At 49.1% G+C, this 14,421-nt stretch overlaps 1 protein-coding gene across 1 annotated transcript in view; it reads right to left on the bottom strand.

Moving 5' to 3' along the window:
- Positions 1-1,494: 1,494 nt before the first annotated feature.
- The window catches only part of LOC119963460 (protein CASP-like), a 99,850-nt gene continuing 86,923 nt past the window's right edge, over positions 1,495-14,421 (bottom strand). Inside the window, exons 15-16 of the mRNA XM_038792618.1 lie at positions 14,237-14,392; positions 1,495-2,689 (exon numbers count right to left, since the gene is read on the bottom strand). Coding sequence (XP_038648546.1) covers positions 2,579-2,689; positions 14,237-14,392 — 267 coding nt within the window. The 3' untranslated portion in view covers positions 1,495-2,578. The remainder of the gene's footprint in view (positions 2,690-14,236; positions 14,393-14,421) is intronic.

The following is a 14,421-nucleotide window of genomic DNA, read 5'->3' as shown; positions in this document are numbered from 1 at the left end:
ATACTCTGGAGATAAAAACTGCGAGGAACGTAATGGAACACCACCTTGGTCACCCTTCCCCTCTTGATTTGATCATTCATCTCATGTGTCAGAGTAGAGATTGTTCTGTCTTCTGACAGATCCCAGCCATAGGAAGATAGTTTTCATTAGATCCTGTCAAGGAATTATCCTGGTTTTGAAATTTAGGGCACGTCAGATGAACTTTAACATTTTTTTTCCAAAATTACAAAACAATAGTGCAGAAGAGGCCCTTCGGCCTTCGAGACTGTACATGAAAAAAACCTGACCTTCCTAACAAATTTGCCAGCCCTTGACCCATAGCCTTGAATGTTATGACGTGCTCATCCAGATACGTTTTAAAGGATGTGAGGCAACCCACCTCCACCACCCTCCCAGGCATTGCATTCAAGACCGTCACCACCGTCTGGGTAAAATAGTTTTTCCTCAATTCCCCTCTAAACCTCCTGCCCCTCACCTTGAACTTGTGTCCCCTTGTGACTGACACTTCAACTAAGGGGAACAGCTGTTCCCTATCCACCCTGTCCATACCACTCATAATCTTGTACACCTCGGTCAGCTCCCCCATCAGTCTTCTCTGATTCAGCGAAAACACGCAACCCGAACCAACTTCTCTTCTTAACTTTTTTTTTTTTTTTTTTATAAATTTAGAGTACCCAATTATTTTTTCCAATTAAGGGGCAATTTAGCGTGGCCAATCCACCTAACCTGCACATCTTTTGGGTTGTGGGGGTGAAACCCACGCAGACACGGGGAGAATGTGCAAACTCCACACGGACAGTGACCCAGGGCCGGGATTCGAACCCGGGTCCTCAGTGCCGTAGGCAGCAATGCTAATCACTGTGCCACCGTGCTGCCCCTCTTCTTAACTTAAAGGTTCCATCCCAGGCAATGTCCTGGTGAATCTTCTCTGCACCCGTTCCAATGCAATCACATCCTTCCCTTAATGTGCAACCAGAACTGCACACAGTACTCCAGCTGTGGCCTCACCAAAGTTCTATACAACTCCATCATGACCTCCCTGCTTTTGTAATTTATGCCACGACTGATAAAGGCAAGTGTCTCACATGCCTTTTTCACACTATTAACCTGCCTTTCCGTGTTCAGAGATCTATGGATATACACGCAGAGATCCCTTTATTCCTTAGAACTTCCTAGTCTCGTGTCATTAATGAATATTTCCTTGTCAAATTACTCCTTCCAAAGTGGATCAGGGTTAATTTCCATCTGCCACTTATCTGCTCATTTGACCATCCCATCTATATCTTCCTGTAACCCAAGAAACTCAACCTCACTATTAACCACCCGGCCAATCTTTGTGTCATCCACAAGCTTACTGATCCTATCCCCCACATAGTCATCTATACTATTTGTATAAATGACAAATAATAGGGGTCCCAGCACAGAAGTCACTGGACATTGGTTCTCAGTCACTAAAGCAGCCGTCTGTCATCACCCTCTGTCTCCTACATCTAAGCCAATTTTGAATCCACCTTGTCAAATTACCCTGTACCACAGAATCACAAAATTGTTGCAGTTTAGCAGGAGGCCATTCAGCCCATCACACTTGCGCCAACCCTCTGAAAAAGCAATTTAGGTACTGCCACTCCTTTGACCTCTCTCCATAACCCTGCACATACTTCATTTTCAGAAAATAATTCAATTCCTTCTTGAATGCCTTGGTCGAAACTACCTCCACCACACTCTCTATGATTACGTATTCCAGGTCCAAACCGATCTTGGAAACAATGGCTTGATGATTGGTCATGGGGTTATGGTCCAGCACTGGTGAATCTTTTTTTAAAAATTCACTTACGGGATGTGGGCGAAGCTGGCTAGGCCAACATTTATTGACCCTCCCAAATTGGCCTTGAGCAGTTGGTGGTGAGCTGCCGTCTTGAACCTCTGCAGTACTGAGGAACTCTTGCAGTGATGCCCTGGGACTGAGATCCAACAAAAACCACCAACATCCTTTGTGCTAGATATGACTGCTACCACAAGAGTTTTCCCCAGATTCCCAATGACTCATTTGGTGAGATTACTCGTGATCAGGATAAATGAATTTAGCATCAAATATTCGCAAATCAGTTATAATTCAGAGCAAATGCTGAGTAAACTTCCCTCAGCTTGTCCTAAACAACAGGTCCTAAATCTTACCTTGGAAGAGTTGACCTACTTGTCCCATTTGTCACATTTCTACAGTCTTATCTAACTATGATTACTCAATGTGAGCAGAGTTCCTTTAGTTTGGTGCTATGCTTTTTATCAACACGGACTGAAATCAAGAATCCCTAAACTCATGTAATTCCTTTGAAGTCACCAGAGTGTGGAAACTTTAGTTCCATCTGTCTGGATTGAAACCCAAGTCTCAGAAGAGAAATAGCAGTGTACTGACACACTGCTTAGTGTTATGATATAATGTTGAATTGGAAAAATGTACAGACCTTGCATAATAATTCTAAGAGATAGTAAGTATTGGCAAGGTTGCGTCTGAAGGACAGCTTACTAAACGTCTCCGATTGTCATTTTCGCCGCACCAATGGGTAAGGCCTTTTCAGGTTCACTTCAGCTTCTGCGGCGCTTGTTCCCATTTTCCTTGTAAAGTTGCCCGTTTTCTCACAACCGAGGAATCTTCCCATTTCTTTGGCGTGCAAACCCAAGGCTGCCTCACCTGTCCACAACAACACATTGATAGCATTATGAAGTTCACAACCAGGAATTCAAATGATTCTCAAATGAACACAAACCAGGAATGGAAACCACTGATGAGATTGAATTATTCCGAACCTGTCGGAAGGATTCTGTGTTGGTTCTTGCCCGTGCACCCAAAGCTGTCAACTTAACATTGAAACATGCTGTTCGAACTCACAAAAAAAAAGAGACAAGATTCTCAGAGCAGACAGGACACCTGAACTACTGGCATTCCTGCTTCCAGCTACATTTATCTTCATACACTTGGCCGCTGACAATTCAGCAGCATATAATCAGGCATCTGGTTGTTGGGTGAATTTTTGATATTCAAAACTTGAACAAGCTTGAGAAATATTTCCAAATAATATACCAAACCGAAGTAACAGAGGAGGAGAATTACAATTCAATATTATGATGGGAGAGTGTCATGTACTGAAGGTTCTAGATTTAATAGGAAAGTTAATGTACTGGAAGGCAAATATTCATGCTGAGCTCCCAGTATTTATGAATGCCTCTGCTTGAACGATCAGCATTTTGGGGGCAATGCAATCTGGCATGCTGCTGTAGTATTTAAATTAAGACCGGAAGACATAGGAACAGAATTAGGCCATTCAGTCCATCGAGTCTGCCCTGCCATTTAATCACGGCTGATGTGTTTCTCAACCCCAAATGTTGTAGCAACTTAAAGAAAACACTAATACTGGCAACAGATTATAAACAAATGGAATAGAATTTGATGCCTTCCCCTGAGGCGAGTGTCGGAATGGGGAGTGGGGGGGGGGGGGGTGGAGTGCCTTTAACCAGGCAGGAAGGTGCCAGATGGGGCACCCTGCCACCTTCACCCCTCTATCCCTCGGAGACCTTGGGCGAGCGCTGTTCAGCATTGGTCCCCACAAACGGGGCAGACTGAACGTCAATCGTGGGGATCTCCCATGGAGCGGAGGCCCCAGGTACATGCCCTTTGGGAAGTTGGTACCCCAATACTGCTGGTGCCACATGGGCAACCTGGCAGTGCCAACTGGGGCCAGCCTGGCACTGCCATTGTGTCCAGGTGGCAATGCCAGCTGGCATTTGTTTGTGTGCTGGTGATCAAGCCAGGGGTGCCTTGCGCGCGCATTGGAGGGATGCGCGGAGGGGGGAGCGGGGACCCTCCCATGATGCGCTGGGGCTTGGGGGAGGAAATAAAAAGTGGGCGGCACGGTAGCACAGTGTTTAGCACAGTTACGTCACAGCTCCAGGGGTCCCAGGTACGATTCCCGGCTTGGGTCACGGTCTGTGCAGAGTTCGCACATTCTCCCCGTGTCTGTGTGGGTTTCCTCTGGGTGCACCGGTTTCCTCCCACAAGTCCAAAGATGTGCAGATTAGGTGGATTGGCCATGCTAGATTGCCCTTAGTGTCCAAAAATGTTAGGTTGGATTACTGAGTTATGGGGATAGGGTGGAAGGGATGGCTTGGATGGGGTGTTCTTTCCAAGGGCCGGAGCAGACCCTTTGGGCTGAATGGCCTCCTTCTGCATTGTAAATTCTATGTCCTATTTACGTCTGGGGCAGGAAGGCTTGTGGACAGCCTTTCTGTCGCACTGCCAACTGATGCCCTTAAGTGGGCAAATAATACCCATGTAAGTGCTCCATCCTGCCCTGCGACGTGCATTTGTTAACCTGGCGCATGGTACTCGTTACAGTTCCAGAAAGTTTAGATGCAGTTAAACCATTGAGAAATGCAAGCACACAGTCTGATCACTGCTCCTTATCAATTGCTTGGCCCATGCTCTCTAACCAGTATGATATACAGGCTCCTCGTCTCTTTGCCCTGTAGAGCTGGCAACTGCTGGTCAAAGGCGGTTGTATTTTTACTAATTTATGGTTTGCTAATGTTTATTATGAATGCGAAGACATGCTAAATTAATCAAAGCCTCCATTTCTAAACATTATTTTGTCCCTGGCTGTTTGTTACTGTCAGTCATGACACCATAACTGTGACAAACTCGAGTTTAAAAACAGTTTGTTAGCTATTCCCAAGACGCGTACATGTTGAGGGCACTGATTGTTGTTTTGTGTTGAAGTCCATCTCTGGACTGACGAGCTGTATCTGCGTATTCTGTCATTCACCTGGCTCTCAGACTGTTTCGAACGGGCAGCCTGACACTTACTCAGTACGCCATCCACTAGCTCGGTGGGTTCATGCGTTCCAGATGTGTCTTTGCCTGGTCACCTTGGAGGTTGCTGCATTAAAAGGGTGCACTGACATCAAGTCGACAGCATTAGAAAGACCATTCAGCCCACTAGATCCATGCTAGTGCTCATCCTCCCCATGAGCCTCCTCCAACCCCAGGTCATCTCTCCCTATTTCCTTCACTTGTTTATCCAGCTTTCCCTTAAATGTATCTGTGCTATTCACCGTGACCGCTCCATATGTTAGTGAGTTCCGGTTCTCACCACTTAAAGAAGTTTCTCTCAAATTCCCAATTGGATTTGTAAATGACTATCTTTTATTGAGAGTCACTGTATCCAGTTCACCCAACCGTGTCCACCTTGTCACAACATTTAGATTTAAGTCAGGCCGATGCAAATCAGCTCGAACACTCTTCTGAGTGACAGTCACAGCGTTGTACTCAGCAACATTGTTTTTTGCCAATGTTGCACAATGATGCCTTTGAAAAGGTTTTAACAAGAAAGCATTGCATCAGCGCAATGGCAGTGAATGAGTATTTCCAGTGTATTAGATACAAACTATAGCTATACTAATAGGACTATTTTATCTGTTGTATTATATCAATGAAACATTGCTAATTTTCACATATATGGCCAATCATCCCATATGTTAATGCTATGGAAATGTGTTGTTTGTATACTTAAATTCTTACCTCTGCAGCTGAAGGTGGTCAGGCGTAGACTGGAATTATCTGTGCATTCGCTGGTGGCGGGATTCTCTGGTGCCGCTGGCAGTGCCCCCACCTGGGGGTTTTCTCGGCGGTGTGGGGTAGCATCAATGGGAATTCCCCTTGACAGCAGCGGGAGCAGAGAATCCCACTGCCAGTGAACGGCGTGCCACCTCCCACTGCCATGAAACACGCGGTTGGGAGGCCAGGGAACCTCGCCCGTAATTCTTTCAATTCTGTTCGTCTGAGAACAATACATCTCAAAAACTAATGGACAGGTTACAATCGAACTTGGTGCACAAAGAGGGATTGACCCAAACTTTTGGCAAAAATCACAGATCTGGATTCTTATTCTGGAATATCTAATGAGCCATCCGTTAACATTGGGAGATAGGGTGAATGGACATTTTTTGAGAATGTTGTGCATTGTTTCAGCTTGATTTAGAATGTAGTGGTTCGTTTTAACTGCTGTTGTGCAACTTGCCACAGCTGTAAAAACACGAGCAGACTTTTCAGAGCAGGTTTTTGGATGTGGAGTGGCCTGAAGCCTCCTCAGTGTGAAGGCAGCTCTTAAAAAGATTTCTCTTTTCAACTTTGTAGTTACAGAGCTTCAACCAGGCATGGCAAACCTCAATGAAGTGCGACAAAATTGTAATGACGTTGCGTCAACACAACTTGGTGGATGTGCCCATTTTAAAGAGTGCCCTCTTCACTTGTTTGTATTATTCCACACGGGTGCTATCAGCTTCTAGAACTAAGGTCACCATCATCAAGTGAAAATATTTATACCTTAATCCTAAATGGAGTATTCAAGATAAATTTCAGAGAATTTGCAAAGAATTCTTGGGGATTGCCCAAGATGGACTAAACTAAAAGCAACCTCCAACAACCCAGACTGCACACATAGGGTGGCATGTAATGCAGGAGGTCAGAAGTCTCTCCTGCCGGCTGCAGAGTTGATGAGAGCCCCATGTCACCTCCTTTCAGGAAATTAAGAGCCAATCAGGCACTTAACTGGGCAGTGGCAGGCCTTACCAGGGTTCGAGGACCCCAAGAGCAGAGATCCCACCCCCTGAGAGCTGCTGGCCAATCACAGGCCAGCAACTGTCATTGCATCAGTGGGGTTACTGCCAGCAATGCATCAATTCAAGGCGCAGGATCACTGAGGGCCCAGTTCATGGATCAGTGCTGGTGGAATGGGGATCCTGGGGAAGGGGGTCAGCAGCAAGGCTGGCTCCCAAAGGCCCCATCCCTTCCTGATTCTGGGTCCGTCAATCAGGGACCGAGTGCCTTTGGACAAGGGTCCACCCCCGCAACACCCCCACAAGAAATCACGAGAAAACCTGACAGTGTTTGCTTCCAGGGCTTCCTGTCTGGGCCACTAAAGGGCCTCAATTAGCTGTGGGATGGTAAGGCATGAAAGCTGCCCATGAGTCTTCCTTCACTGTACTTAATTGGGCCAGTCAGGAAAGGAAGTGTTGCCAACACCACCCTGCCACTCGATTAAATGCCATCCCCTGCTATCCAGCTCCAAACACAAAACTTGCCTTGGCAGTTTTGAGTTACTGGTCTCCAACATAAACGGACCAATCACATATTTATGAATGGTAACAGTATGGATTGATGGGCTAAAAGGCTGCTTTTTCTGCTGATATGAGTCCAACATGCCATGATTTTTTAAATAACTTAAGGAGAGAAGTACTTTTTGTTACTTTATAAGGATGACATTTGATTTTTTTCCCCAACAGTGTTGCTACAAACACCTGTTTTTTTAAACTTCATTCTATCGTAGGATGCAGGTACTGCTAGGATTTATTGCCCATCCCTAATTGCCTTGAGATTTATTTACTGGATGTGGGCGTCGCTGGTTAGGCCAGCATTTATTGCCCATCCCTAGTTGCCCTTCAGAAAGTGGTGGTGAGCTGCCTCCTTGAACCGCTTCAGTCCCGGTGGTGCAAGTACACCCACACTATGCTATGAGGTAGGGAGTTCCAGGATTTGATCCAGCGACAGTGAAGGAACAGCAATATATTTCCAAGTCCCTCCATAACAGCACTGTGGATGTATCCACACCCCAGAGACTGCAGCGGTTCAAGAAGGTAACTTACCACCACCTTCTGAAGGGCAACTAGGGATGGGCAATCAATGCTGGCTTGACCAGCGATGCCCACGTCCCGTAAATTATTTTTTTTTAAAGTCAAGAAGGTGAGTGGCTTGGAGGGTAAGCTGAGGTGGTGATGTACCCATCTATCTACTACCCTTGCCTTCGAGATGGCAGAGTTTGCAGGTTTGGATGAGGCTCATTGAGGTCTACAAAATCATCAGAGATATAGAAAGGGTGGATAGCAAAAAGCTTTTTCCCAGAGTGGGGGACTCAATTACTAGGGTCACGAGTTCAAGGTGAGAGGGGAAAAGTTTCAGGGAGATATACGTGGAATGTTCTTTACGCAGAGGGTGGTGGGTGCCTGGAACGCGTTGCCGGCGAAGGTGGTAGAGGCGGGCATGATAGCGTCATTTAAGATGTATCTAGACAGACACATTAATAGGAAGGGAGCAGAGGGATAGAGATCCTTAGAAAATAGGCGACAGTTTTAGATAGAGGATCTGATCGGCGCAGGCTTGGAGGGCCAAAGGGCCTGTTCCTGTGCTGTAATTTTTCTTTGTTCTTTGTTCTTCTTTGATGCCATTAAAAGAGCCTTGGCGAGTTGCCCTTCAGAAAGTGGTGGTGAGCTGCCTCCTTGAACCGCTTCAGTCCCTGTGGTGTAAGTAGATGGTACACACGGCTGCCACTATTTGTCAGTGGTGGAGCGATTGAATGTTTACGGTGTGCCGATTAAGGAGGCTGCTTTTTCCTGGTTAGCATTAGGCTTCTTGAATATATTGGAATGGCATTCATCCTGGCAAAGGGAGAGCATTCCATCACACTGCTGAGTTGTGCCTTGTAACTAGTGCACTGGCTTTGGGGCGTCAGGACACACAATACTAGCTGCCCAGTCACTGACCTTCTCTTGTATTGAGTTGGCGGGTGCAGTTCAGTTTCTGGTTAATGGTAACCTCCCAGGATGTTGGTAGTGATGGATTTAGTGATGGTAATGCCATTGAATGTCAAAGGGAGGTGGTTAGATTCTCTTTTGTTTGAAATGGCCATTGGCTGGCACTTGTATAGTGCAAATGTTACTGGTCACTTATCAGCCTAAATGTTGTCCAGGTCTTGCTGCCACGGACATGGACTGCTTTAGTATCTGAGGAGTCCCAAGTGGTGCTGAACATTGCACAATCATCAATGAACACCCTCATTCTGACCTTATGGTGGAGCGAAGATCATTGATGAAGCATCTGAAGGTGATTGGGCCCAGGACACTACCGTGTGGAACCGCCGCAGTGATATCCTGGAACTGAGATGACTGAACTCCAACTATCTTCCTTTGTGCCAAGTATGACTCCAAGCAGTGGAGAGTTTTCTCCTTGATTCCCTGTGGTAAACCACTGTTACACCTGTATTAGGTGATGTAAAGTAGGACCTGTACTACAGGTTCGCCGGTAGCCCCTGCCTTCTGGCTCTGTCCAGTAGGAGGAGCGTGTCCTCTATTCAGCAGCCATTTTGCCAGCTGCTGTGGGAGGCCACACATCTTACTGCAATAAAGCCACAGTTATATCCAACCTTAGTCTTTGTACAATTGATTGTGCGTCAATTTATTGCAGTAAGATTTTCTAAAAGATGGACCTCTGAATCAAACCACATCGCCTGCAGCTGGATCCACAATCAAGCAACCCCAAAAAGGACTTTAATCACTGGCTAGCTTGCTTCGAGGCCTCTATCAACTCAGCGACCACCCCTTGGACGGAGGTTCAGAAGATACAGATCCTGTACTCAAGGTTGAGCTCCAACGTGTTCCGCTGATTCAGGACGCCCCGAACTAAGCAGACACCATGGCGCTCCTCAAAGAAAACTACGCACAGAAAGCGAACACAATCTTCGTCAGGCACGTACTTGCCACTCGCTCTCAACTCCCTGGTGAGTCCATAGAAGACTTCTGGCGGGCCCTAATCCCACTCATCCGGGACTGTGACTGTCAAGCCGTTATGGCCACTGAACATTACAACCTTCTTATGCGCGATGCGTTTGTAACGGGGATTGGGTCGGACCTCATACGCCAAAGACTGCGAGAAGGGGCCACGCTCGACCGAGCTGAGACTGAAAAGCTAGCACTCTCCATGACGGTCGCCTCACGTAATGCTCAGGCCTACCCCTCCGGCCGCGAGGCCCACCCCTCCTATCCCTCGTGAACCCCACAGACGGCCGCCCCAGCCGGGGCTTCACCCAGCCAGTACGCCTGCGCCACACGCCAACCCACGCACCTCGGAGGTCCCCAATGTTACTTCTGCGGACAGCAGAAGCACCCCCGCCAACACTGCCCGGCCTGCACTGCCACTTGCACAGCTTGCGCCAAAAAGGGGCACTTTGCCACGGTGTGCAAGGCCCGGCAAGTCGCCGCTATGGCCCCCCCCCACCCCCTCCGACCTACACACAATGGCCGCGGCCATCTTCGTCCCGGACCACGCACGGACAGTGGGCGCCGTCATCTTCACCTCCCGGGGCCATGCGTGGCCAGTGGGCGCCGCCATCTTCACCTCCCGGGGCCATGCGCGGCCAGTGGGTGCCACTATCTTCCCCCCCTCAGTCCACGTGCGGCCCATGGGTGCCGCCATATTGTCCAGCTCCCGCAATGTGCGGCCCATGGGCACCGTCATTTTGTCCCACACAGGATCTTCAGGCGCCGCCATCTTGTTTTCCCTATAGGTCATGGACGCTGACAGCATTCCACGACCTTGATCCCCACGCTCTCCATCTTCTGATGCCAGCGACGACCGACCGCAGCTCGCCTCAGTGACGATCGACCAGTCTCGTCCGCACAACCTGCCCACCGCTTCGACCAGTGTGAGAATCAACAGTCACGTGACCTCTTGTCTGCTGGACTCCGGGAGCGCCGAAAGCTTCATCCACCAGATACGGTAAGGCGCTGCTCCCGGTCCACCCTGCCAATCAAAGAATCTCCCTAGCCTCCGGATCCCATTCCGTCGCGGTCCGGGGGTTCTGCACGGTCAGATTCATGGTCCAGGGTGTAGAATTCAGCAGCTTCCGTCTCTACGTCCTTCTTAATCTCTGCACTGCACTACTACTAGGCCTGGACTTCCAGTGCAATCTCCAGAGCCTAACCCTGAAATTCGGCGGGCCCCTACGACCCTCACTGTGTGCGGCCTCGCGACCCTAAAGGTCGACCCACCCTCCCTGTTTGCCAATCTAACTCCGGATTGCAAACCCATTGCCACCAGGAGCAGACGGTACAGCACCCAGGACAAGACCTTCATCAGGTCCGAGGTCCAGCGGTTGCTTCAGGAAGGCAACATCGAGGCCAGCAACAGCCCCTGGAGAGCCCAAGTGGTAGTCGTTAAAACTGGGGAGAAACACAGAATGGTCGTGGGCTACAGACAGACCATCAATCGGTACACGCAGCTCGATGCGTACCCCCTCCCACGCATAACTGATATGGTCAATCAGGTTGCGCAGTACCGGGTCTTCTCAACGATAGACGTCAAATCCGCCTACCACCAGCTCTCCATTCGTAAATCGGACCGTTCTTACACTGCCTTCGAGGCGGACGGTCGTCTCTATCACTTCCTCAGGGTTCCCTTCGGCGTCACTAATGGGGTCTCGGTCTTCCAAAGGGAGATGGACCGAATGGTTGACCGGTACAGACTGCGGGCCACCTTTCCGTACCTAGACAACGCCACCATCTGCGGCCACGATCAGCAGGACCACGACGCCAACCTTGCCAAATTCCTCCACACCGCCACTCTCCTCAACCTCACCTACAGCAAGGAGAAGTGCATGTTCAGCATAACCCGCTGAGCCATCCTCGGCTATGTGGTCCAGAACAGAGTTCTGGGGCCCGATCCCAACCACATGTGCCCCCTCATGGAGCTTCCCCTCCCCCACTGCCTCAAGGCCCTCAAACGCTGCTTGGGGTTCTTCTCCTACTGCACCCAGTGGGTCCCAAACAATGCGGACAAGGGCCGCCCACTCATTCAGTCCATCCACTTTCCCCTTATGGCTGAGGCACAACAGGCCTTCGCCCGTATCAGAGCTGACATAGCCAAGGCCAGGATGCACGCAGTAGACGAGACACTGCCCTTCCAAGTAGAAAGCGACGCATCAGACGTCGCACTTGCTGCCACCCTCAATCAGGCAGGCAGACCCGTGGCATTCTTTTCCCGCACCCTTCATGCTTCAGAAATTCGACACTCATCCGTCGAAAAAGAGACCCAAGCTATCGTTGAAGATGTGTGGCATTGGAGGCATTACCTGGCCGGCAGGAGATTCACTCTCCTTACTGACCAACAGTCGGTAGTCTTCATGTTTAACAACACGCAGCGGGGCAAGATCAAAAACAATAAAATCTTATGGTGGAGAATCGAGCTCTCCACCTATAATTACGAGATTTTGAATCGCCCCGGCAAACTCAACGAGCCCCCAGCCGCCCTATCCCGAGGTACATGTGCCAGCGCACAAGTAGACCGACTCCGGGCCCTTCTCGACAGCCTTTGTCACCCGGGGGTCAACGATTGTACCATCTTGTTAAAGCTCGCAATCTGCCCTACTAGGTCGAGGAAGTACGGACAGTCACCAGGGACTGCCAGGCCTGTGCGGAGTGCAAGCCGCACTTCTACCGGCCGGACCATGCGTGCCTGGTGAAGGCCTCCCGCCCCTTTGAACGCCTCAGCGTGGATTTCAAAGGGCCCCTCCCCTCCACCGACCGAAACATGTATATTCTCAGTGTGTTCGATGAGTACTCCAGATTCCCCTTCGCCATCCCATGCCCCAATATGACGTCTGCCACCGTCATCAAAGCCCTAAACACAATCTTCGCTCTGTTCGGTTTCCCCGCCTACATCCACAGTGACGGGGATCCTCGTTCATGAGCGATGAGCTGCATCAGTTCCTGCTCAGCAGGGGTATCACTTCCAGCAGGACGACCAGCTATAATCCCCGGGGAAACGGACAGGTAGAGGGGGAGAACAGGACGGTATGGAGGGCCGTCCAACTGGCCCTACGGTCCAGGAACCTCCAATAAAAGCAAATTACTGTGGTGCTGGAATCTGAAACGAAAGGGAAAATGCTGGAAAATCTCAGCAAGTCTGGCAGCATCTGTAGGGAGAGAAAAGAGCCAACGTTTTGAGTCCGATGACTCTTTGTCAAAGCACATCCTATGCCCCGTTTTGACAAAGAATCATCGGACTCGAAACATTAGCTCTTTTCTCTCCCTACAGATGCTGCCAGACTTGCTGAGATTTTCCAGCATTTTCCCTTTCGTTCCAGGAACCTCCCAGCCTCTCGCTGGCAAGAGGTCCTCCCTGATGCACTACACTCCATCCGGTCACTACTGTGCACCGCTACGAATAACACACACCATGAACGTCTTTTTGCCTTCTCCAGGACGTCCACATCCGGGGTGTCGCTCCCCACTTGGCTCGCAGCTCCAGGACCGGTCCTGCTCCGTAGGCACGTCCGACTCCACAAGGCGGAACCGTTGGTGGATAGGGTGCACTTTCTCCATGCCAACCACCAGTATGCCTATGTGGCGTACCCCAATGGCCGCCAAGATACTGTCTCCCTCAGTGTCCTGGCATCAGGAGGTTCCACCCATACACACTTCTCCGGCCCGGTGCCACCCTCCCCTCCCCCGGCGCTCCCAACATTAACCCCACCAGGACCATCCCTCGTTCCCCTGCCCACGCCAGAGGATGAAGCGGATTTCGGCACGCTCCCGGAGTCATCCAACATCAGGCCAGCATCGACATCGCCAGCATCGACATCGCCGCCACCGCTACGTCGCTCCCAGCGGAACGTCAAGGCACCAGACCGGTTGAATCTCTGTCACCGGACTTTCAAAGGACATTTTTTTTTCTTTTCCCTGCTAAAACACTGTACATAAAGTCACTACTGTATATAGTTCTCCACCACCCCCGCCAGACTCATTTTTAACAGGGGGTGAATGTGGTAAACCACTGTAACATCTGTATTAGGTGACGTAAGATAGGACCTGTACTACAGGTTCGCCGGTAGCCCCTGCCTGCTGGCTCCGCCCAGTAGGAGGAGCGTGTCCTCTATTCAGCAGACATTTCGCCAGCTGCTGTGGGAGGCCACACATCTTACTGCAATAAAGGCACAGTTGTATCCAAACTTAGTCTTTGTACAATTGATCGTGCATCATTCCCATGGATTCCAGTTTTGCTAGGGCTCCTTGATGACACACTCTCACCTAAGTGCAAACTGGAATATTACATAAAGAAGAATGGCAACTGAAGTTAAAAGAGAATGCTATGGGGAAAATAATATAGGGAAAAGATAGATGAAATTCCAATTGGTCCCAACTAAAAGATTAACCTCTCTTTTATTTTTCCAGTCACAATTATTTTGTGACTATATCTTTCCTTTCTCTTTTCCCTTCTGGTTAACATAAGCATTTTACTGTAGTTCTTCAGACACGATGAGATGAATCAAATCACTGCCTGGTTCATCAACAGTTGTTCTTACCATCACATCAAACTTTCCCACATTTCAGTCCCTGGTTTAAAACCTTCACATACCCTTTGTGTTTTTGCTTGAATATTCTCCTTTAACTCAAGTACTTTTGCTTCCATATTTCGCAGTGATTCACACTTTGACTGTTGAACTAACTGTTTATTTTCCTCTTCCAAGAGCTTTAACTTCACCTGCTGGGTTTTAATCTTTTCAATGGTTTTCTGTGAACAAAACAATACAGTTTGGACAA

The sequence above is a fragment of the Scyliorhinus canicula genome, chromosome 3, assembly GCF_902713615.1.
Source record: "Scyliorhinus canicula chromosome 3, sScyCan1.1, whole genome shotgun sequence".
Taxonomy (NCBI): domain Eukaryota; kingdom Metazoa; phylum Chordata; class Chondrichthyes; order Carcharhiniformes; family Scyliorhinidae; genus Scyliorhinus; species Scyliorhinus canicula.
This window is presented reverse-complemented; position numbering and strand designations above follow the sequence as displayed.